The sequence below is a fragment of the Schistosoma haematobium genome, chromosome 1 (genome assembly GCF_000699445.3).
Source record: "Schistosoma haematobium chromosome 1, whole genome shotgun sequence".
In the NCBI taxonomy this organism is placed as follows: Eukaryota; Metazoa; Platyhelminthes; class Trematoda; order Strigeidida; family Schistosomatidae; genus Schistosoma; species Schistosoma haematobium.
Window position 1 is genome coordinate 31287297 of NC_067196.1, and position 23659 is coordinate 31310955.

Consider the following 23659-nt stretch of genomic DNA (forward strand, 5'->3'; position numbering starts at 1 on the left):
AAGTAGTGTCGAATCCAACATTTTGTAACATAACTAAATTGAATATGAGATGACATTATCAATTTTGAGTGACCTAGTTCCCAATATCGTTTCTATCAGGACAAATTGGGATTTTGTATAGCTTTTTATCAACGATAGTTTATTGATTGATCTTGTTATAAGGCGCCTTTAAAAAATGTCTGCAATCTTGCCGATCAACAGTATAGAATCTGAGGTTCTGCTGAGGAATAAAGATAATAATTCAAAATGTTAATGAATTACATTTTAAAGTCGGTGTTTTGAATCTATTAAGTACGATAACTGTAGAACAGCATAATCAACCAAGCCTACTAAAATGTATTTTGCTAAACGCTTACTAAAACATATTTTTATTAAAAACAAAAAGAGAAGAGATGGGAACTAATTAAACAAGACAACTGAATCCTTCGTTTAACGTTGAATAATTTGATAAATAATTATTGAATTAATTTGACTGAAATTCTGACTTCTGAAGACATACTTTGACGCTTTAAAAAACCGTTACAAAACGAATGCTATTTATGTAATTTATTTCCAATAAAATGTTCATTGTAATAAAATTATTGTATTTCAATCAACTTACTACTTGTTTGTGAATATTCACCACCTTTATCACGACCGCCTAATATAGTGAAGAAAACAAATATAAAATAGCTATCAATTATTTAAAGCTGTGACCAGCTTATGTATATGAAGAGGAATGAATGACAAGTACGGAGATATCAAAGTGATTAAAGTTTACAATAATATTTTTGTTTTCAGATTGCAAACGAAGCCTATCATAAGAAAGATGAAGATGTTCATACAAAAGAATAGTTTAACTGATCAATTAATATGACTATAATCAGTAAAATAACAAGAAAGAAATACAAGTTCTGTACAAAAAAGCAAAATAAAATAACTGAAATACATATATCAGTGTTATTGACAATAAAAAGAAGACATTGAAGTATAATAATTTGATAGGTACTTGAATAATCTGATTTAATAACTATCACAGTAATTAAATTTTAGATAATTCTCCAGAGACTTCACAAAGTATACAATGTTACATAATAAAATTTCAAGTACTAAATAATCACATTTTCTTGTGATTTTTCATGAGAAATGTTTACTGATCTAGTTAGATTGGTAAATGAATGGATTGAAAACTTTTTGTAAAAACGTATGTACACAAAAAGAATAACAAAATACATAATTTCAATTGAAATAAAGTCACCAAACACTTATTATACATAAAAAAGCACAAACCGAACGAATTTTCTACGTTGAGGTACCATAGGAATTTTTGAAATTATTTCAAGATTTTGTTTTGCCTCATGTTAGTGAATGAAATTACAGAAACGTTCACTTAGAAATCTACATTTAAGATGTATAACAGTTATTTCATGTGTGAAATTCTAGCATATTTAAAGAACTTTGCAAAGATTGTATCCGATTTTCACACCTAATATAAAGATTTGTTTACTGTGATAACTCATGCGCGCGACCGTATATTAATATTACAATATCCCTATAAAATCTATTTTTCAGATTAAAAGGTTTTCAAGATATCCTACAGACAATAAATTGTTTGCATATATATTTGTAAACGATCCTAATATACAGCGTTTATAAACAAGGATTTAGTTATACTAATCAGAAAATCTTGAAAGTCTGTGTTACACAGCTGCGACTACCGGTGGTGTCAGCAATAACAGAAATAACTTTGAAGTTGACTTCAAACGAACGGAATTTAAAGTAATTCATACTTATTAACGAAACCAACAAGTTTTAGAGTAGAAGACGTAAGCACTTCGCGTGTATTAGTATTCACTCGATGTTGTTTCGATTCCATAATGATCCATTGAATTTATTCTCCTCAATCCAACGCATCTTAAATGGACTGAAATGATTTTCTTTCCCAAAAAAGAAATTAAGCGATTGACAGCTCAGTATATGGTTCAAACGCTGCTCAGAAATACAAACTTTCCTTCTAAAAGCTGGTTTTTACGGAAATATAACGTTAATGTAATGATGGCTAGACGTTTTTCACAAAACGATATCAATTCATTTGGACGTTCTAAACACAAACTATTGTAATATAAATAAGTAACTGATAACGGTAGTAATACTGCATGAATAGAAATTAATTAAAGTGCTTAGAATGTCCTAAAGAATTATGATATAAAAATTGATTTAGTTTGTACAGAACTGATGAGAAAATAAATTGGAGGTTTTAATTTTTAAAAACTGTTGAGGTTGATGCCCTCGAATGCCCTGGTACGGCCAAGGGTGAGGAGAGTCCGCTCTCCCTATCCAAGTGCTTTCACATGGACATGCGTGAATAGCCACTACCAGAGAAGTCCTAATCACTGCCTTCTCGTGGCGAGAGTGTTGTTTACAAAATTGATAGGACGAAAAGTGAATGTCCGGCGCTTTAACCGGGTTAGTGGACACTGAGAGTCCGCCTAGGGGAATTGGAAAACCCTGATTCCCAACCATTGGTGCACATGGGCTCCACGATCCTGAAGGAGCAAATGGCGTATGAACCGATCGTTGGTCACCGGCTACCATGGGACTGCATCTCCTTACGTCGTTTCACTGCCTTGTGGATCAGACCGTCAAGTCGAAGGCTCCGTGTGCGACCCCCTGAGAAAACCACGTGCTTCGGTTTGAGCATTCAGGCAGTATCACAGCCCTCACACATACCAAATGAGATTTGTATGGCGCATATGTATCTGGCACCCCGTTGTACCAGTATTTATGTGTTCAAATAAATAAATAATAAATAAATGTTGAGGTTCTATTCACATGTGTATAAATTTCCATGATATAAATAGAAAAGCATAAAAATTCTGTTTAACTAAACATCAAAATAATCGTTCATTGAAAGTAATTTTATCATGATATAATGCCTGAGATTATCTGGAGAGTTTTCAATGTTGACTTTGTTGTACCAGGCATTTTCGATCTCTTATATTCATTTATTCATGGAGTGAAGTATTAAGTTAAAACCAAATTTCAATATGCACGAACTACTCACTAAGTGAACAGAAAAATAAAAATCTCAGAATGTAACACACCTAATGATTGGAAACGAAGTATTTTGTTCAGATAGTATACATATAAAAAACTTGATGTGTCAAGACTATACTAATACTTGTTTATCAACGTTATCTTTTCTTAATCTAACGTGATCAAATAAATGAAGTAAAGATAATTGTCTTTAGTCATTTAGACATAAGAAAAAAATTGTTAAAGAAAATAATGGTCATAGTTTCAGAACAAAATCCGATAAGCACTGATTAACTCACAAAATTGATGAAATCAATAATTATTAGGATGATGAGCATCTTACTATCTCTATGAAAATATTCTCCCCATTAACTAATTCAGTATATAAACTAATACTATTACAAAGCATCATATAATATATCAACGGATTAGGATAGGAAATAGCTAAAATTTTAGGTATTACTATTTTTTTAAATTTTTTAAGAACGATAAAATTAAACCTGTGTGGCAATTAAAAAAACACTTCTAAGTATGTATAACGTGGTGTTTTTATCATGTGAGTAGCTGAACGAGTACTGTAAAAAAAAACCCAGATTTGCTGAGTTTCATCAAGCAATTATGGAAATTTATTCACTTATTAATTTAGTGACACTTAAATCTATGTAAGTAAATAATTGTAAACAAACTGCATATTCACAGATAGTCGCGATAGAGAACAAAGAGCTATTGGCTAGGTTAAGTTTCGACTATGTAGCAGTAACATGATACATCAGTAAATTACAACAACGGATCTTCAATCTTTAATGTAACTATAGATTACATTTACTTACATTTTACTTCAATACTAAATCAATGACAGACACTAAAGTAGATAATTATGTCCAAAACAACAGTTGAAATTAAATTTGAGACACAAATAAGAGTTCTACGCTTACTTTCAATTGCTGCATATTCAGATATACGAGCATAATTTACCAAAGCAGCTTGTTCCAAACATCGCCTTATTACTTCGCGTACTTCTTCAGCTGAAGCTGGAGCACCGGTATCTTTCATAAGGACCTACAATAAGAAACATATTCATTACTAATAAGTACATATGTTCATATTAATAACAAGAGACAATTTATTAACAGACAGATATTTTATCAATTAAATCTAATCAACGATTAATTCAACTGAGAAAAATCTTATGTTCAATGTATCTGGAAAAAATAAATATGTCACTAATAAATATCCACATAGATAACCGACTACTATCTAATCGTCATAATAAGAAAGACCTAAAATATATATAGACAGTGTTAAATATTAAGAAACAAATAAGTCTTTGTCTGTTTATTATTGAAATAAAAAAATCTGTGCTTCACTTACATGTACTTATTTGAACAGCATGTTATACTGTAACATGATAGAAACCATAATTAGTAAGGAGCTGATTAATTTTTTTGTAATAGATAAATCCCTAACCCTACTGTATTAGTCATTTCAGCAGACGATTAGTTATCGGAATGCGGTTAAATCTACCACAACTGAAAATATGTTAAAAATGAACAGTCTAACAATTATTACACACAATTTAGTAGTATGATTCTTAATGGTAATGTCATTTTGGAAAAGAAAGTCCGGAAATGCTGATATCAAAGTCAACTTTTAATATCTAATCTATGCTTGTGAAAAATATGAGGAATATATGCAGAAAAATTGATTTCATTAGTTCATTATAATAGGAAGTCAAAACTATTACAGAATTGTAATTTCATTGATAAATGCAGAAATAATCCGCATTCTTAGACTGGAAGCTGACAGTAAAAGATGTTTATAGGCTAGATGAGACGGCAAGCGTTGAATTATGGTACAAGGAAAACTAATTTGTAAGTGAACATATACACTTCTTAACTATACACCAGTTTAGTTTTAATAAATATTCTATAAAAAAATTGACGTATTGGACGTAAATGTATTTTATAAAAGTGTAACTACCAAAATTTAGTCAATTCAAAATATAATAATATCATAGCAAAAATATGAATGCTAGTCATTAACTCACTCTTTCTAACAATCCCAGAGTTAATTTCAATGCACCTTCTGGACGTCCAAAAGGAAAATAATAACGAAACTCTGTAATTTGTTTTTCTAAAAGAGCATAAAGACGTTGACGAATCCCCATGAACATTTGACGTTCATCAACTAGAACAGTTCGGATATTTGTATCTTGACTTAGTAAACAAAAAGCAAAGAAAAGAAATGAAAAATTAGACAATATTACTTGATATTTTATTTACTCCTGTATTACTGAATAAAAGCACTTTCGAACAATATCAGGAGTAGTAAGAGTGTAGTATAGAGACGATCTTGAAGTAACAGCGATAAATTTCGGCAAGATGTTAGTTAATGAGAAAACAGGCTTTATAAAAGAATAGTTAATGAAAAGTAATCGATAATATTACAGAGGATTAACAAAATTAAATGATTGATAGAATTATTGAAGTTTTCTAAACCCTATTTATTCTCTAAATCTAAAACACAACATATAAATTTATTTATACGGGTAAAAAAAGTCATCACTCTTATCACACCCTAAAAGGATTTTACAGAAGACCCTACATCATTACTGGTTATAGCTAGAGGTTTAGAGTTGACGGTTTAACGTTAGGAAACAGATATTTGGTTGGTTTGTGTATTATCAGCAATCTGCATAGCAAAAATTGAGGATTTGATATATTTCAAACAATCCCGTTTATTCTATGATGGAAAAGATTATTTTCATGATCACTTTAAACGTTATGAGTGTTCAAGAAATGTATTACTAATGCGCTTTTAATATAACACAAAATAAATTGCATTTAAATTTGAACTTAGAACAAATACCAAGGAATGGTTTCCATAATTCTAAACGAATCATTTCTATACTTTACTTTTTACCCAGAAAGCTTGTGCAGGTTGATATACCATTTATGATCAAAAATACTGATTTCGAGAATTTTAGAAATTCTTTCACAATCCTGATGACTATTAGAGTGGATTCTTTAAAATAGTTTTATTTTCAAACGAATAATAACTATGAGATGGTGAAGAAGATTTGAAGCTCAGGTGGATGATTTGGGTGGCGTTTTGTTCTCTGAGCGTCTCAGAGAACAAAACGCCACCAGAATAATAACTATCCTTAATCATATAAATAACTTGACTTTAGACTGGTTATATTTACCTAAATAATTTCAGTAGCTCATATGAAAAGAATAAGATTAAATAGAAACTGTAACAAAGCTTAATTATTACAATTTTATTCAAAAAGAAACATTGGAAAATTACCCGTAACCATAACAAAAAAAACCAAATAGAAAGTAAGGAAATTAGATTTCACGATTCAGTAATACGAAGTGTAAGAACTAATAAGTTCATCTGATTCATTGAATTGTACTGAAGGAAACATATAGAGGAAGTCAAGTCATTACCATCAGTTCAATTTTTACATGTAGAAATACCACAGTGACTAGAATAATTGTCTAACGTAAATATATGAAGAGAATTAATTTGATGCAAACGAATCTGGGATTATATTTTGGTGCTTCCGACTTTAAGTAAATCTTATTAGAGGATTTTTGTTTGTTTTTGGAATTATTTTAATAGTTCTGTGAATTTAAATACTACCTATAATCTTATGGAATTTTAGTTGAATTCAGTGTATTTTAATTACTTTTATCTCTGCATCACTTAACTTATGAATAAGTACGAAAAAATAAGAAGAAAAAACTAGGTTTCATGAAGTATCTCACCGAGTGATTCTACTTTGCAACTATATGAAACTATTATTTAAAATGGATAGCCCATTAACTACATATATATTAATTGTCCAAGGTAGGTGTGTACGACTAAACAGTCAGTCTTGATGTGATTTTAATATAAGCACAATCTTAGCGGTATACGTTACATTTTCAATAAGGAATTTATTTAATAATAGATTTGAATTAATAATAATAATTGCAAAAATGAATTACTTACGTATTACCGAATACATGACAACAACAAAATGCATATGAATAATGAACAATAGCTGGATCTATAATTATGCCTTGTTCAGCTCGATCAAGTAAATCACTTAAATAACATAAATGTCTATGACAACCACGTACACCGTAACGTGCACAATATTCATCTAATATAAACATTTGACTTGGACTAAACCAACCAAGTGATACATATGAATCTTTCATACGATAATCTAATGATTTTGATTGTAATAAAGCAAATAATTCAGCATGATTCACTTTCCATGGTTCAACACTGACAAATTCATCAAGACCATGTTTACGTGCACGATCCACATCTAAAAATGCAATGAAGATAAAAGACAATTCAATGTCAATGAAAAAGAATACGAAATATCAAAAAGTTTATAAAACGTAATAATAATAACGAGAAATATTCGTTGGTAATAATATGAAACTTTCTGCATCAATAATTCATGGATCAAAGTTCTACCTGATATGAGAGCTGTCATTGAAACAATTTATTACATGATAACATGAACTTACTAGTTAAGTGCTAATTCACTTAATCCTAAAACAGCTATTGTTGACTAATCAGGATGTTTTTTTAATTATCTAATATTTAAGGAGGTTGTTCATTTCATAAGATGTCTGTTGGATATTGATTACCTCTCACAACGTTCTTTTAATTTTCAAGCTGACAGGTATTAGCTAAAAAAACACGGACCAGTTGGTTCGTCCTTGTAATGAACGATTTCTTTGTTACATCATATCAGTATCCAAGATAGTGGGTCAGAAGAATCAACAATGCAGTAGACTTCCTGAAAAAGCTTTTCAAATAAAAAAAAACTGGTTACCGGAGACACTCCGTTTATAAATGACTACAGTGATACAGATAGATTCCGGTTTCAGGATACTATACGTTTGACTGAATTTCGTTCAACCTGTCAATAATATTTACTGTCTGTACTTTTTCTCGAAATTATAATCATTTGAATCGATTTAATTTAGTATGCGTAGTTAATTGTCAGTCTGAAAAAAAATTATACTTTAAGTTTAGCGAAGTATCTAAAAATCCTATGTATTAGAAACTTTCTCTTGACTTTCATTTTTAAGGATAGGATAACACTTTTTATAAAATATAAAACACACAATGCATAATATATACTTTTACTCACCACCTTGAGTTCTACTTCCTATGCTGGAAGTATTACCACGAGAAGTTAGTATTGAGGTAGCCGACGATGATTTATTGTCAGGATTGAGATTAACATTTTGCAAGTTACTATTGTTACTTCCACTTATATTTTTTGACGGTGGTACTGGTTTATGTGTTTGACCAGTAGCACGATAAATTGCCTGTATCCACAGTTGACGTTCATTTTCATCATCTGTTGCAAACATTACACTATCACCTTCCTTGACTAAATTAAAAAAGTATTTTCCGCCAGTAGCTGCTAAATCTAAAAGCAGAAGGAAAAATAGATTACCTGAATCATAGATTTCAACTCATGGAGTATTTACAAGACCCTCCTCCTTCTTTAAGTCATTTTACGACCCGATGTTACAAGGAAAACAAATGTTAACCAAGATAAATAATGAAGAACATGTTATATGCATTTTTTGAAACAACTAACATTGTTAATTAAACTACATAGATTATTCTAAGAATCCAATAAGACTAGGATCTTTATATCCAACATTCTCAACAAGAAAGAAAACATAATTTTTTCATACTTGCTTTCAATAGAAAACAAATCATGTTAGTCTGATTATGTTAGCTTTCTCTATGCTATAAAAATAATGAAGATTTATTCATCTACTGACATTCACTGTTTTTCTAATATATCAATAACCTAATAAATAAATAAAAAAATGTTGTGCATTAAATTATCATGAAAGTTTACTAGACAGATTTGTTAGTTAAGGTTTACTGTCTGTTATAACGAGAAAAATATTGGGTAAGCTGGAACTTTTGGAATTATTCTTAGGTTTATCATTCTTATCTATATTTTTATCGTATAATTAGTGGATAGAGTTTTGCTGTATCTCCAAATTCCGCTTGTTTTAAGCTTTTAGTAGACTTACTAACTGCCGCTATACGCTTCACTAATGAGATATGTACTGCTCGCTCATCCCTATACCACATATAGTATGATTGTATTTAAAATATGATTTCATGTTCGGTGTTGTGTGATCAGTCACCTCAAACACAGTATTGTATCAGTTTTGATTTATGACTGCATTGCATTGGGTACAGTAGAGAAATAATTAGCACTCTATTCGCGTCATCCAGTTGACGACTACTTTGAAATAACTCAAGAACCAATAAGTCTTAAGGTCTTAGTTGCTATCCACTGGTCAGTGTTTCAATTTGGTAAAACGAAAGTTACCGGTCCAACTGGAATACGGGCGGACAAATTGATAATCAGAATCCTGACTGGGCATTCTAACATGTGATATTGATTGGTATCTCAGGCCATAACAAACAGGTGATCAAAATCCACAACACTATCACTCCGATTCATAGTCGTGATATTAGTCAGGTATTTTTGGAATTGTTTAACACTTTAAAGCTTGATCGATGTTTGGTAAGTATAAATATGTTAAATGGAAAATATACTACCTTTCTTTCAAAAAACAACAGATAACCCAAGTTATTTAGCATAGGGATCAATATAGAACTGGCCAATACAAGTCTATTTCAAATGATGTGAATTGACTGTTTAAAGTAGCTCAATAAATCAAGCAAAGATATATGATCATACAAGTCAGAGATCAAATAGCCAAAAAACTATTGACAGTTATTCGTTTGTTCACTTACATTTCGTGAAACATAATATTTATTTATAAACATTGTATGATAACATAATATGGTAAATATAAATTGGAAAAAAAATGACATTGTAAGGGAATCTCCACAGATAATTGAAGAAAAGATTCTCGAACAAGATTTCATTGTTAATAATAATTATTGTCGACCATAATAAGAGGTATGATACATTCAAGTACACGTTCATGTAATGTGCTTCAAGTCACACAGTCTATTTTGTGTGACGAATAATCATACGAACCAATTGACTACTCTATAACAAACTGGATTATAGTTTAAGGTTGCAAAAATAAGTAGTTGAATGCGAGTCTTTTCCATTACTGTCACCAGAAAGTGAAACAGTAGTGATAAAGATTAATCAAATGATAATTCTTAAATAAACATATTAGGGATAACTTGTTAAAGAAATTCAGCGTAGGCATCAAGAAACAAAAACATAGCTTTGAACCAAAACAAATATTGTTTGGGTGAAACATAATGAATGGATTGCCAATAAACAGCGAAGCCTATTCACATTCATAATAGATACAAAATGACTAGTGCCATACATCATTTTATAATGTGGATAAATAACTAATTACTTAACTTCATACCACTTTATATATTATTTTATGTTTGTAACAAAAAAAGGAAAAGAATAGGCTGGAGTAATTTATCCATTAAGTATTCATCTTTTTTGCTCATGTTAGTCTAAACAGAAGTTTTTTCTCCACTTCCCTTCTTCATACATATTTTTGTCTCGATTGTGATTGTTATTACTACTATTCATCAATACAAATAAATTTCAAGTTATACATTTTTGTTTGGTCATTCAGTCAAAACAAAACTGGTAAAGTTAGTTCTTATCTCTTTAGTCATTAAACTGATGAAGATATGGAGAAATCTGGAAAAAAATTTACAATTATTAATGGAATACAACTACACATTTATTCAGTTGGAAGAATAAACTCTATATGAATTGCCTCATATAAAGGAATAATTCTTTAGAAAAATAGGTAACTTGAACACAAAAATTGGTATTAGTAATAATAATAATAATAAGATATATATATATATGCATTTGTGACATCTATTCAATTTCCTGTTATTAGCAACGCTAGTTTGGTATATAAAAATAGATTTATTAACAAAGTAACAGTTGAGCTTAAACCACTAAGTTGTCAATAAGCTGTTTTCACTGCTTAAAACAAAGTGAAATAATTCAATGTACAATACAATTCCAATAAGCATTTATCCTAAAGTTTTATTATTCCTAAATATGAAATATACTTTAAATAAAAGGATAAAGTTAAATGTCTCAAATACGTTTTTTTACCTATCAGATAATACTGTCTTGTACATTGTGCTCTATGAGTTGAATGTTTTGTTTGTTTGGCTTTTACTGCTTGTCTATTTAATATCATCATTACATAGAAAAGATAATTTTTTCATCCATTAGTTTGATAATACTCAGCTTATATCGCCATTAATATAGTTATCTAAACACTTATCATATAAGTGATTTTTTAGCTACTCTGAGGTTATTATTTAATAATAATTGTATACACGGTGCTCAATAAACTGATGATCTACCTGACATTCACAACAGCTTCACCCAGTTCTGCAACAAGAACTTGTTTAACTAACTATCATGAGATTATTTATTTATTTATTTCAACACATAAATATCGGTACAAGAGGGCACCAAATATATATGCGCCACACCATAATTGTGTGCTTGGGCTGTGATACAGCCCGGGTGCCCAAACCGAAGCAAGTGGTTTTCTTAGGGGGCCACACTCTGAGCCTTTGACCCAAAGGTCAGATCCACAAGGCAGTGGAGCATCGTAAGGAGATGCATTCCCATGGTAGCCGGTGACTAACGATTGGTTCATACGCCATTTGTTCCCGCAGAATACTGGAGCCCATGTGCACCATTGGTTTGGGATCCGGTTAAAGCGCCGGACATTCGCTTTTCGTCCTGTCATTTTCGTAAACAACACCCCTGCCACGAGAAGGCGATGAGTAGAACTTCCCTGGCAGAGGCTGTATACGCGTGGCCGTGTGAGAGCATTTCGACAAGGAGGGCGAACCTACTCCACTCTCGGTCATACCAGGGCATACTGAATAATACATATGCCATACTATTTTCTGCTCAAATTACATTAATTATTCCAATCTACAGCTAATACACTGTTCAAAAACAGGGTTAAATAATATCAAACTGAAAACCTACGATAATTCATCTACTTTTCTTTTAATAAAAGAAACAGAAAAGACCATTTCCAATAACACTTACATCAATAATTTTTTATCGGTATATAAAAGAAACACAACACAACGTGAATTCTAGATATCAAGAACTGATGATATAATTCTACTACGGGATCGCATTTACCTGGCGGAACTATTAAATTCATACAATGAATTTATATTGTTTAATCCATTCTTTATTTGTAGTTTATTGATGAGATATAATTCTTCGTAGCTAACTTAGTGAGAACTACAGAGGCATTACACTACTGTCAATACCAGGGAAGGTCTTCAACAGAGTGTTGCTGAACCGGATGAAAGATGCAGGAGACGCCCAAATTCGAGATCAACAAGCTGGATTCCGTAAGGATCGGTCGTGCACAGACCAAATTGCGACACTACGGATCATCGTCGAACAATCAGTTGAGTGGAATTCGTCACTGTACATCAACTTCATTGATTATGAAAAGGCATTTGACAGTGTAGATAGAAGAACGTTATGGAAACTTCTTCGACACTACGGAGTTCCTGAGAAGATTGTCAATATTATCCGGAACTCAAATGACGGACTACAGTGCAAGGTCGTGCATGGAGGACAGCTGACAGATGCATTCCAAGTAACGACCGGAGTCAGACAAGGCTGTTTACTCTCTCCCTTCCTTTTTCTTCTGGTGATCGACTGGATTATAAGGACCTCGACATCTGAAGGAAAACACGGAACACAATGGACAGCTCAGAATCAATTAGACGATTTGGACTTCGCAGATGACCTAGCCCTCCTATCGCATACACACGAACAGATGCTGATAAAGACAGCCAGTGTAGCAGCGGTCTCTGCATCAGTAGGCCTCAGCATACACAAAGGGAAAACCAAGGTCCTCAAATTCAAAGCGGAGAACAGCAATCCAATCACTCTTGATGGCGAAACTCTGCAACATGTAGAATCCTTCACATACCTGGGGAGCATCATCGACGAACAAGGAGGCTCAGATGCAGATGTAAAGACAAGAATTGGCAAAGCAAGGGTCGCATTCCTAAAATTGAAGAACATATGGAACTAAAAACAACTTTCAACCAATATCAAAGTCACAATCTTCAATACAAACGTCAAGGCAGTTCTACTGTATGGAACTGAAACTTGGAGAACTACAACGACCACCATCAAGAAGGTACAAGTGTTTATAAATGGCTGTCTACTCAAGATACTCAACATTCATTGGTCGGATACCATCAGCGAAAGTCTTTTGTGGGAGAGAACAAACCAGCTTCCAGCTGAAGAAGAAATTAGGAAAAGACGATGGAAATGGATAGGACATACATTACGCAAATCATCAAACTGCATCGCGAGACAAGCCCTAACTTGGAATCCTGAAGGAAGGTGGAAAAGAGGAAGACAAAAGAACACATTACATCGGATAATAGAAGCAGATATGAAAAGGACGAATAACAACTGGAAGGAGCTGGAAAGGATTTCCCAGGACAGGGTTGGATGGAGAATGCTGGTGAGCGGCCTATGCTCCTTCACGAGGAGTAACAGGCGTAGGTAACCTTAGTGTGTTAGACAGAAACCTTTAAGGAAAAACCACTGTAAATAAATCAGAAGTAAAAGTGCTATCCATACCAAATTTTATCTAATACAAGTAATAATTAATCGACCGGTTAATTTTCGTTCACACAGTTCTTAGAATTATGTACTGTGTTCAATGTTCAAATCAAAATTGTCTTACACCTTAATAAGAAACGTAACAAAAAGAAAACTTTCATTCAAATTTTTTGCGGATTACGTCTAGTCACATGACATTACCAAGTCGACCTTTTTAGTATTTTTATACAAATAAACAATGATTATCGCTGGAATTATTTTAAAATATGTCTCATGACTTTAAAGCAACTCCCAAGACCGTGAAAACACTACACTGTAGGACAAAATAGAACTATGACAAAACTTTGCAAGACTTAACACTAATTGAAATGGAAAGACAAAATTAATTGTCCATTAATATTAGATTGTTTCATAGTTTTAAGTAGAGCTTACTAAAATAAAAACAATTGTTCAAATGTGAATTGAATGACTAATATAATGCCCGAAGAATTTGACAATCATGAACAACTAGAAATATTGAACCGAATGTTAATAACCCAAACTAAGCTTCATGCATGAACAACTCCAGTGCAAAAAGATTTACTTCCAGTGAAATAAACTAATATATTACAGTTACTACAATGAAGTGTATTTTATTAGAAATTAAATACTAGACAGATAATATTAAAGATAATATACAAATTAGAAAAGAAACAACGATTAACTTTAATTTATCTTTAGAATAGTCAAATACAATAACTCACACAAACACAGTCAATAATTCGACTGCTCTTCAGTGTGATCAATTTAATGTAATAACTTCAGCAAAAATACAAGAAACGATTCTATTTTAATTTTTTGGAAAACAGAAAGAAATTACGTAAACGGAAAGCTATTCGAATATAAATATCAGACTAATCAATTAGAAGCCTATGTAACATATACTTTTTGATTAATTCTATTTATTAAAAATGACCTCAATCATTAAATTAATTGATAAAAATTAAGTTTGAAAGAAATGAAAATTGAAAAACGTGATAGTTTATCACATACCAGTTTGGAAATCACAAAAATCAACTGTGAATCCTTCCAATTGCATAATCTCTGTTGGATCCGATTTACGCTCTTTGTAGGATGCCATGATAAACGTATACTGTGATACCTATGGACAATATAAATTTAGAGGAAAAACAATACCGAAACTATATATATATATCATATTTTACATTTTAGTTCTCTATAGACAAAACTTTACAAACTATTATTGAAACAAATAATTGTAAAAATAAACTTTTATCTATGCAACTAAGGGGAAAACAAAAGTTAGTCCCACCATATAAACAACACAAATGTATAGACGAAGAATATTCTTTACAATAACGTCTTATTCGATTGTACAACCATAGATCCAAATTACATTTTCAGAGACAACCAAAATTAAGACAAACTCATTCGTAATTATATTATTATTGCTTTCACCCTGTTATCTATATTTATTCCGATTATTGACATTTTAGTTTCAAATGACCTATAACAATACACACTAATCATTTCAACACCAAACTTTTATCTTGCTAGCAATCCCTAATTCGTATATGATCATCTTTAAGGATGTATTTTTCTTCAATGTAACTACCACTTTGAAAAGTTACTTTGGGTATATAACTAAATCTAAATAAAGTAAACATCTACACAAGAAAAGCAGGAAATTGAAAAATACATCCTAATGAATTCGAAAATAGTATACTATTGATGACTAGTATTTGACTCCGATGTGATAGAACGAATGATGTTATCAAAATATACATCCCAGCTACCCTCGAATATAATTATCGACTTAATTCACGTTAGAGAATAACGGAATAAAGTAAGTCAAATACGAGTAAAGTCTGAATACGTGTATTCTGTACACTCAATGTTATGAACAGACAAACAGAGAAACGAAGCGGAGCGGAGGTGAGTGAGCCAACTCCTTTTGATCAGGAACGACTCAATATTTATAGTCAGGCAAAAATAAGTTTCAGATATGTGATGAGTAAGATAAGCGATACGCACATATACACTCATGTAAAAATAGTCAAGGTCAACAGGCGAATAATTGACAAGGTCCAAATGTGGCTCAAGAACAATGAATATATCAATCTGTCTGGAAGCTATAATAACCCATGAAGGCTTAACATAGTACTAGATACTACAATACCAATTATAACGTCTCTTAATGTTGTATAAAAAAAAGCTCAACATACATTTTAACCTTGACACCAACACCCTATTTTTGTCGCATAACAGCTAATAGACAACCTAGTAATGACAATACTGGAAAGCTATAAAACTTAGAAGAAAAACTTTGCATAAAATGAATCAATATTAAGCATCTGATTATATATTTATGGACCAGTGAAGTACATCATCTCATTGGCTTCCATTTAAAAAAAACGGGTTAAAAGTTGAAGGATTTTAAGTATACCTGATATACAGCCTTAATCACTCGAATATATCAATGTCATCAAAATCACAACACTAGCCGATAAGTAGTGTGAAAAACTTTTTTCTCCAGTCTTTTTATTTAGTTATTTTTAAGTAAGTTTCATTTACTATAGGGACAATTTTAAGGCCAACATAGAAAATAAAGGATACATATTTTTACACATAGCTGAAATTTCTATCATCCTATTTTATACTTCACGCACATGATTTATGGGTTTAGAATAGTTATCGTAAAAGAATACAGGGAATAATGAGATAAAACACGTTTGGAAAAGAAAATTATAACTATGTTTATGTATACTTTGACACTAATGAGCAAAGAAAAAGAAAAACGAAAATTTGAAACGAGAGTTGAATTTGAAAGTTGAGAATACAACAAAATTTCCAAGTAAACTATTTGTTTATTTAAGGATGTAAACGGATTTTTTATACTTTTCCAATCAGTAATCAGCTATAATATTGTAATGTTTAACCTAAATAAGTATTGAGGCTAGTATTTTAAATGCTGTATTAGTCAAACTAATCCCTCTATGATAATCAGAGAACGATTTTAACCCTTCCTTATATATTGTGACAATCAGTGATTGTGACCACTCACAAGGGATTACATCTAGTTCCCAGATTTTAGCTAAAATATTAGTCAACCTAATCGCCAAAACTGGATATCCATCCCTAGAGACTACTGGAGTTAATCCATCTGGACTAGGTGACCTTCCTCGTTTCAGATTAACTATGGTTTTTTCAACTTCAATTAGAGTCGGGAGGCCTATTTCAATGTTCCATTCAGGCTGTTTGGAAATGGTGGGTAGCTGTAGAGTAATTGAAGGTCAGATTAAATAATCCTTAAATTGTTCTACGCAACGTTCTAAACGTCTGGACTAACAGAAGATAAGAGTGTCATCTTTTCCCGAGATCATCACACTCACTCTTGCCTTCTTAATCTCGGTTTCTTTTATTAGTCTGAAAAGCTGTCTTATGTTACCTACAGCCGCCGCCTTTTCCATCTCTTTTGCTTTCGTTTCCCACCACTGCTCACGATCGTTCCGTAAACTCTTGGTTAACCTCGATCTGATTTGTTTTAGCTCATCATCGTATTCAGAGCCTGATGGGATGAGTCTAGGAGAGTCTATCAGTGAAATAGATGTAGCAGAAATCCACTGGTTTCTCGTAACACTTTGGTTCAAATCACTAACAGATATCACTGATATTTCCACAGCCTTTCGTATATCTTTCCAAGCAACGTCTAGGTCAGCCTCGTTTTCAGAACTACCTAAGTGTGACCTCAGTAGTTTCTGGAACCTACTTTCGATTTTCTCATTACTCAATTCAATTCTAATGAATCTTTTTAGTATGGCTTTCCTGCGTCCAGTGGGGCGCAAGCAGATGCGTCCTCGTATTAGAGCATAGCCGGAGCCCAAACAGGTATTCTATAATGAGCGACAATCTTCTATCGACCCTCTCCAACGATGACTGATGGCAATATGGTCTATTTGAGTCCATTGTTAATTTGGTGCAGGGGGCCGCCATGTTAGACGATGTCTCTCCTTATGCTTAAAATTAGTGTCTGTTAAAAATAAACGATTGTCTGAGCACATTTGCAGCAGACGATCACCATTATCTACTATCTTGTCTCTATCTACCATCAATTTCCGACTGAAATAAAATAAATATTACCGTCGTAACATTTTCAATAGTTACTGTATTCAAGCCAAAACTGACAACAAAGTGTATCTCTATAAGCTATATCACAGAGTAACTCTGTTCAGTCATAATAGCAAGTAGTACTGCAACGAATAGAAAACTTTACAAGTGTTTGATTCAATTTGTCTTTGTACAATAGTGTGAAAATTTATTTTATCACAGTACAGGTATTTGTTTGAAATACAAGAAATTAAAACATTTGTGATACAATAAATACTAACTAATAAATGATTAAAATTTTAATTAGTATATCGATATAGATTGATTGAATATGATGAAACATTACAGACCTGGTATATTATAACTACAAAATGGTTATCATCACTATACACTGATTTGGAGAAGATTAGCAAGTATGTTTTGTGTAGATGTGAGTAAACTATCAGTAGTTTTAAAATTATCTATGAAATAAATTCACATTCATGATAAGTGACTACAAAACCAGTTAGTTAACTTAGTTTTAAACCAAAGTAATCAAGATAGAAGAGTTTATATGAGGTACTACATTTTTTTTAAAAAGCAAACATATTATTCACTAATAAGTTTCAAACACAAACGAGACACCTGTTTCATCCTTTCCAGCTTCTAATTGGTTCTCTATAAAATATTAATGCATAAACTAAATTACCATAACAAAACAATTGTAAAAATGCTGAAGTCAACAACACATGTATAAATATCCACAAACATACACACATAAATCAACATTGAGTTTTGACTATTGAAGAAAACATTCCAAAAAATATTCCAATCCCCTTACGACAAAGAAATATTAGTGTTTTTACTGTACGCCTACATAAAACATATAGAAGAAAATAAACGATAGATGAGATCATTTTACGATAGTAACAAAAAGATCAATATTAATTATTTGAATGATTTCAAAATAATAGATTGGTCAATTTGCATAAATCTTTGTAACTATCTTAAAGGGTAGAGCATCTGTTTACTTATTTGACTATTAATTTATCTATCTATATTTTTGCGTTACTCGCAAACAAACAAACTTGAATTATCCATTATGTCAGGTATCAAAGAACAAAATATTATCTGACGGGAAAAAACTGTCATATCCCTCCAGAATACACCAATTTATTTCAGTGACAGAAATAAATAAATGACCAGAGAGAGAAGAAATTAAATGAATTGAAAAACTCTTTTCGTCACTAGAAAAACGAAAAAAAATCCAAGTTTGAATCAAGGAAGATCCAACGGACGTCATACATTTAAAATTATAATAATACTAATAACTACAGTACGATTAAAGGTAGGAAAAAAGGGAAGAAAATAGAAAAAACAGTAGCAAGCCAAATAACCAGCTAGAAAAATACCTTTATAGTGACATTTCAGTAAAATAAAGCTTTACTCAGCATAAATGAGAATAGGTAGTGAGATTATATGAAGATTATAAAACGTAAAACGAATAAATAGCTGAAATGCTTGATTTTTGGGAAATTATATGAATGTTTCGAATCGTCAATTCATATGATATTAGGATATCACTCGTTGAAAATTGATAACTAGCACAAAATCTAGGCTTGAAGCTTCCTGTTAATTGTCTATCGAACGCCTGGCAACGAACATGACTTATCTATTGGTAAGTAAGTTGGAAGTCCATATAAACCGAAAACGATATCGGAGGTGAACATACATTTCATAGGTGATTAGATGATGACGGTGAACTAATATCCCTATTCAAAATACTATAATAAAGTTAGGTGAGCAAATATTTCATCTTGACTAAATTTTATTCTAAACGAACTATAGAATTAAAACTTAACAAACTGATTCATTAAATCACAACTGTACCTTGGTATTATTCTATTAGTAACACTTACGATTTGCAGAAAATTTCAGGTATGATAAAGTTTTCAAATAATGAATTGAAAATAAGGATTTAAATATGCAATGTAACAAGTCTGTTGGATATTCTCAAAATATTCCTTAGACACACACACAACCTGTCTTCAAAAATGTACCACCTATGAATTAATAACTTAAAGAAAAACAAAATCTAAAAATGATACAAATTTAGTAATAAAATGAAACACTATATGGATTGACTTTGATTGTTCTTTAAACTTCAAGATACTCTTATTGAGATAAATATACAATAAAATAAAGATTAAGTTGTGACAAAAAAAACCTCATAAACTTGCAAACAATATTGAAACTAAGATTTATGAAAAAATTTGGCGTAATAATGAAAGAAAATAAGAGATGAGAATAACAAGTTTTAGCAGACATGAATTCCACGTTAAGAAAATTGAGGCTTGAATCTTAATGACAATATTTTGCAACATAATTAACAAATTAATATAAAAGTCTTTCATACATAGTGTCATCTCGAAAACCCTAATAGATATTTTTTATAATCTTTACTAAATAAATTAGGTAACAGCTTTTTTTAAAGAAAAGCAAGAAATAAGATAAGATGACAAACATGATAACCATGAGAGTATTGTCTAACCTGTCAAAGTTATCATCTTCCATCTAACACAACAAATGCAATAATAATTTACAAACAACACTAAAACGGAAGTTTAAACATGAATCTAGCAAAAACAACATACCTGTATTAAGCAAATATAACGTCGTATCCATTTTCGAAATGCTGTTCGACCTAATGCATATAAATAACCACAATGTTTTAGATTATTTGGTTTCTCCATACGCAATGTGAGCTGTAGTTGTAAGTCATCCGGTACATTTTTAGAAGTTTGTAATTTATACCATTCTGGTTGACGATTACCAGTACATGTAGGATTTAAGACAACCTAGAAAATAATATCGAGGATTTATATAACTCATAATAGTAACTATAGATGCAAATCAGCTATTAAATTATCTTAATATAATAAGCTTTGATGTATACGTTCGATAATTTTGGTCCCGAAAATCTGATGTGTATTGTAGAACAAAGCATAATACTCTTTAAAGTCTACTGCTTTATTTATTGAGATATCACAAAAATAGTTGCGTTAAGTAATTAATGATATAAAGAGTGATACAAGAAAAGGACCAAGCGGAATTTTTTTTCAGTAACTTTGTTATAAGAAGCAGGCTCTCAGTTATATATATATATATATATATATATATATATATATATATATATATATATATATATATATATATATATATATCACCATTTTGGAGTTAATTTTTCGGAGCTAGATAGTTCAATTGAGAAGCTATTCATTGTCACTCTAGACGACATCTTCAGTATTTTTATACGACGCAGGAGACCATATACCAATCGCTATTAATAAATAAAACGGTAAAATTGATTGCAATTATACGCAAAAAAATCTAAAAATTACCTCATGATACTGTAAAGAAACATCGTTAATAATTACAATAAGATTGTAAAACACAATGTTGATTAAACATTCCTATTCGATTACAGCATTAAAGACAAGAATTAGGGAAAATATGTTATTTTAAGATGCGACATCGCTGTTATTGAGTGTTCTACTTACGAAATCATCTAATTAAGTGACAGAGTTATAGAAAAAGAAATATACACTATGAACCATCCAGATTATTATTACAGTTAAAATGTATCGAGAGCGTAAATCTCAAGCTTAAAGGAAAAATATGCAGACTAATGCATGGAGTGACAATGGGTCTCCTGTAAGTCAATATTTCAATAGCTAATACAGAAAAGTATCAACGTTCTCACTTTAGACTCCACATATGGATTATGCGTGAATCTTTTGTAAAAGCCGTAACGATTAACTACTCTCCGGCGATTTAATTAACTTTATCTGCCCATTACATTTACATGTGGGAAAATAAATATTGTTAGAGTAGCCTTTGCAAATGTTTTACTTACGAATTGAGCAGAAAGATCTAAAGGAATGAAGCTGAACAAGGAAATTAGTTGGAAAAGATAATATACATGCCTTTTTAGAATTAATCACTTTACAGAATAAAGATATTTGAACGGTACCTAGTTACTATTCAAATACAGTTGAAGATTTATTTAATGCTATTCATATTATTCGGAGAAAAAAGAAGACAACGAGAAGTTTAGGAACAAACAGTCACAAAACTAAGATGAAAGGACCTTCAAACAATAAATCCAAACTCGGTGTTCATATTTCCTACGATTGATAGGTAATGCACCCACAGATATATCAAAAAGCTATATAGAGGCAATCCTCACAGAATGCACATATGCCAACATGAGACTGATCAACTGCAGTCCTAAATAACAATGGGAAGATACAAGTAAAACAACACCAAGTAAATTTAAACTTCACCCCATTGCACAAGCAGGTGGCTATCAGGACTCAGTGGCTAAGTGGATAACGCGTTTGAAGTGAACGGTACTGGGTTCGAGTCCCAGAGTGAACATCGACTCGGATGCAGGTACATCCAGCTGACGCGTCCCAAATTACTCATGATTAACAGATATCTGTATGAAAGCAATCAAGATGATCATTCACATAAAGGAACACTGATCAGAACTCAGGGTTTACAAATATTATATATATATATATATATATATATATATATATATATATATATATATATATATATAATATTGTTAAGGGCTATGTATGATTTCTGGTACACAATCACTTCATCGGCAAGGGTTGAACATAAGATTATAACTGAAGGTGAGTATATAGTATATTTTGCTTGAACGACTTAAAAACATTTTGAATGGTTTTAAACTTTAAGAATTCTCAGTTTCTTTCATCTGATACTGTGTAGTTCAGTTCATTTGGCGCGATACATGACTATCAGTAATAAATATTGTGTATTCTGTTTAGTATCACAGGATATGACTTTTGTAACAACCTACATTTGATTAAACTTCTCATATGCTCTCTTCTTGAAAAAAAGTTAACATGAACTCATTATACAAACAGGAGGTAAATACTATAATTTTGAGAAGAGCAGACAGGAAAATATATTAGATAACCACACCTATTGTAACTAAAACTGAGAAATCACTAGTTTCACATAGACTTCAACAGTTCATCAATGATTACGTCGAATCTCATGACTTTTACAAGCACAAGTAAGCAAGAACATTTGAGTGATACAGATAGAGGTAATAAAAAGTTGACGTAATAGCTGTAAGCTTATTTTACATAATATCGGATGAGGTTAAGGGATAGACAATAGTGCACTCCTACAACCAAGATCTGAGAGATGTTAAACGGTTAGCGTTTAAATATATATTAAATCTTTATTTAGAAACTATCAAAGGGACATTTCGATGTTTAAGGAAGCTCCAGTAATTAAGTATATTTAAAACTTTTTAATGTTATTAAAAGTAAACGTTTTCTCACCTTGCACGCATCCTACAAATCCTTGGTTCATTTTAAACCCTAATGTAGTATACTTACATTTTATTATATAACAAATCAACACTTTGTTCAACATTTCATCATTTTCATATAATAAGTCTCCTATTTGTAAATATATGGTTCAATTAGTCAAAGCGTATTGCATGAGGATATCTCATTTTCTTCATCTGATCTTCGTCTTTTTATTACACCATCCACATTTAGGAATAAAAGGGTTAACTGTTTCTATTGCTTTCATTTGAAATATCCACTATTCCAAAAGAACAGAATGGATGTAGAATTTGACAATAAATTACAACTTATTTGAAAAGGGTTGGTCCTTACAAGATGAGTAGATTTAGAGCATATGTTTATTCACACTCGTATATGTTGTGTTAATTTGACTAAAAAATGTAATAAAAGATGTAATTGATAACAAAATGTAAAGCACATATTGATGGACGAGTAAGTAGCGTATTTTAATTCTAGGGCATTGCATTTGTACAAGTATATGTGAAAG

At 31.3% G+C, this 23659-nt stretch overlaps 1 protein-coding gene across 1 annotated transcript in view; it reads right to left on the bottom strand.

Moving 5' to 3' along the window:
- Positions 1–23659, bottom strand: part of CADPS2_1 (Ca -dependent secretion activator) — an 80486-nt gene that overhangs the window by 25895 nt on the left and 30932 nt on the right. The window contains exons 11-17 of the mRNA XM_051215726.1: positions 20410–20613; positions 14702–14810; positions 8180–8464; positions 7015–7339; positions 5063–5231; positions 3951–4074; positions 602–640 (exon numbers count right to left, since the gene is read on the bottom strand). Coding sequence (XP_051073710.1) covers positions 602–640; positions 3951–4074; positions 5063–5231; positions 7015–7339; positions 8180–8464; positions 14702–14810; positions 20410–20613 — 1255 coding nt within the window. The remainder of the gene's footprint in view (positions 1–601; positions 641–3950; positions 4075–5062; positions 5232–7014; positions 7340–8179; positions 8465–14701; positions 14811–20409; positions 20614–23659) is intronic.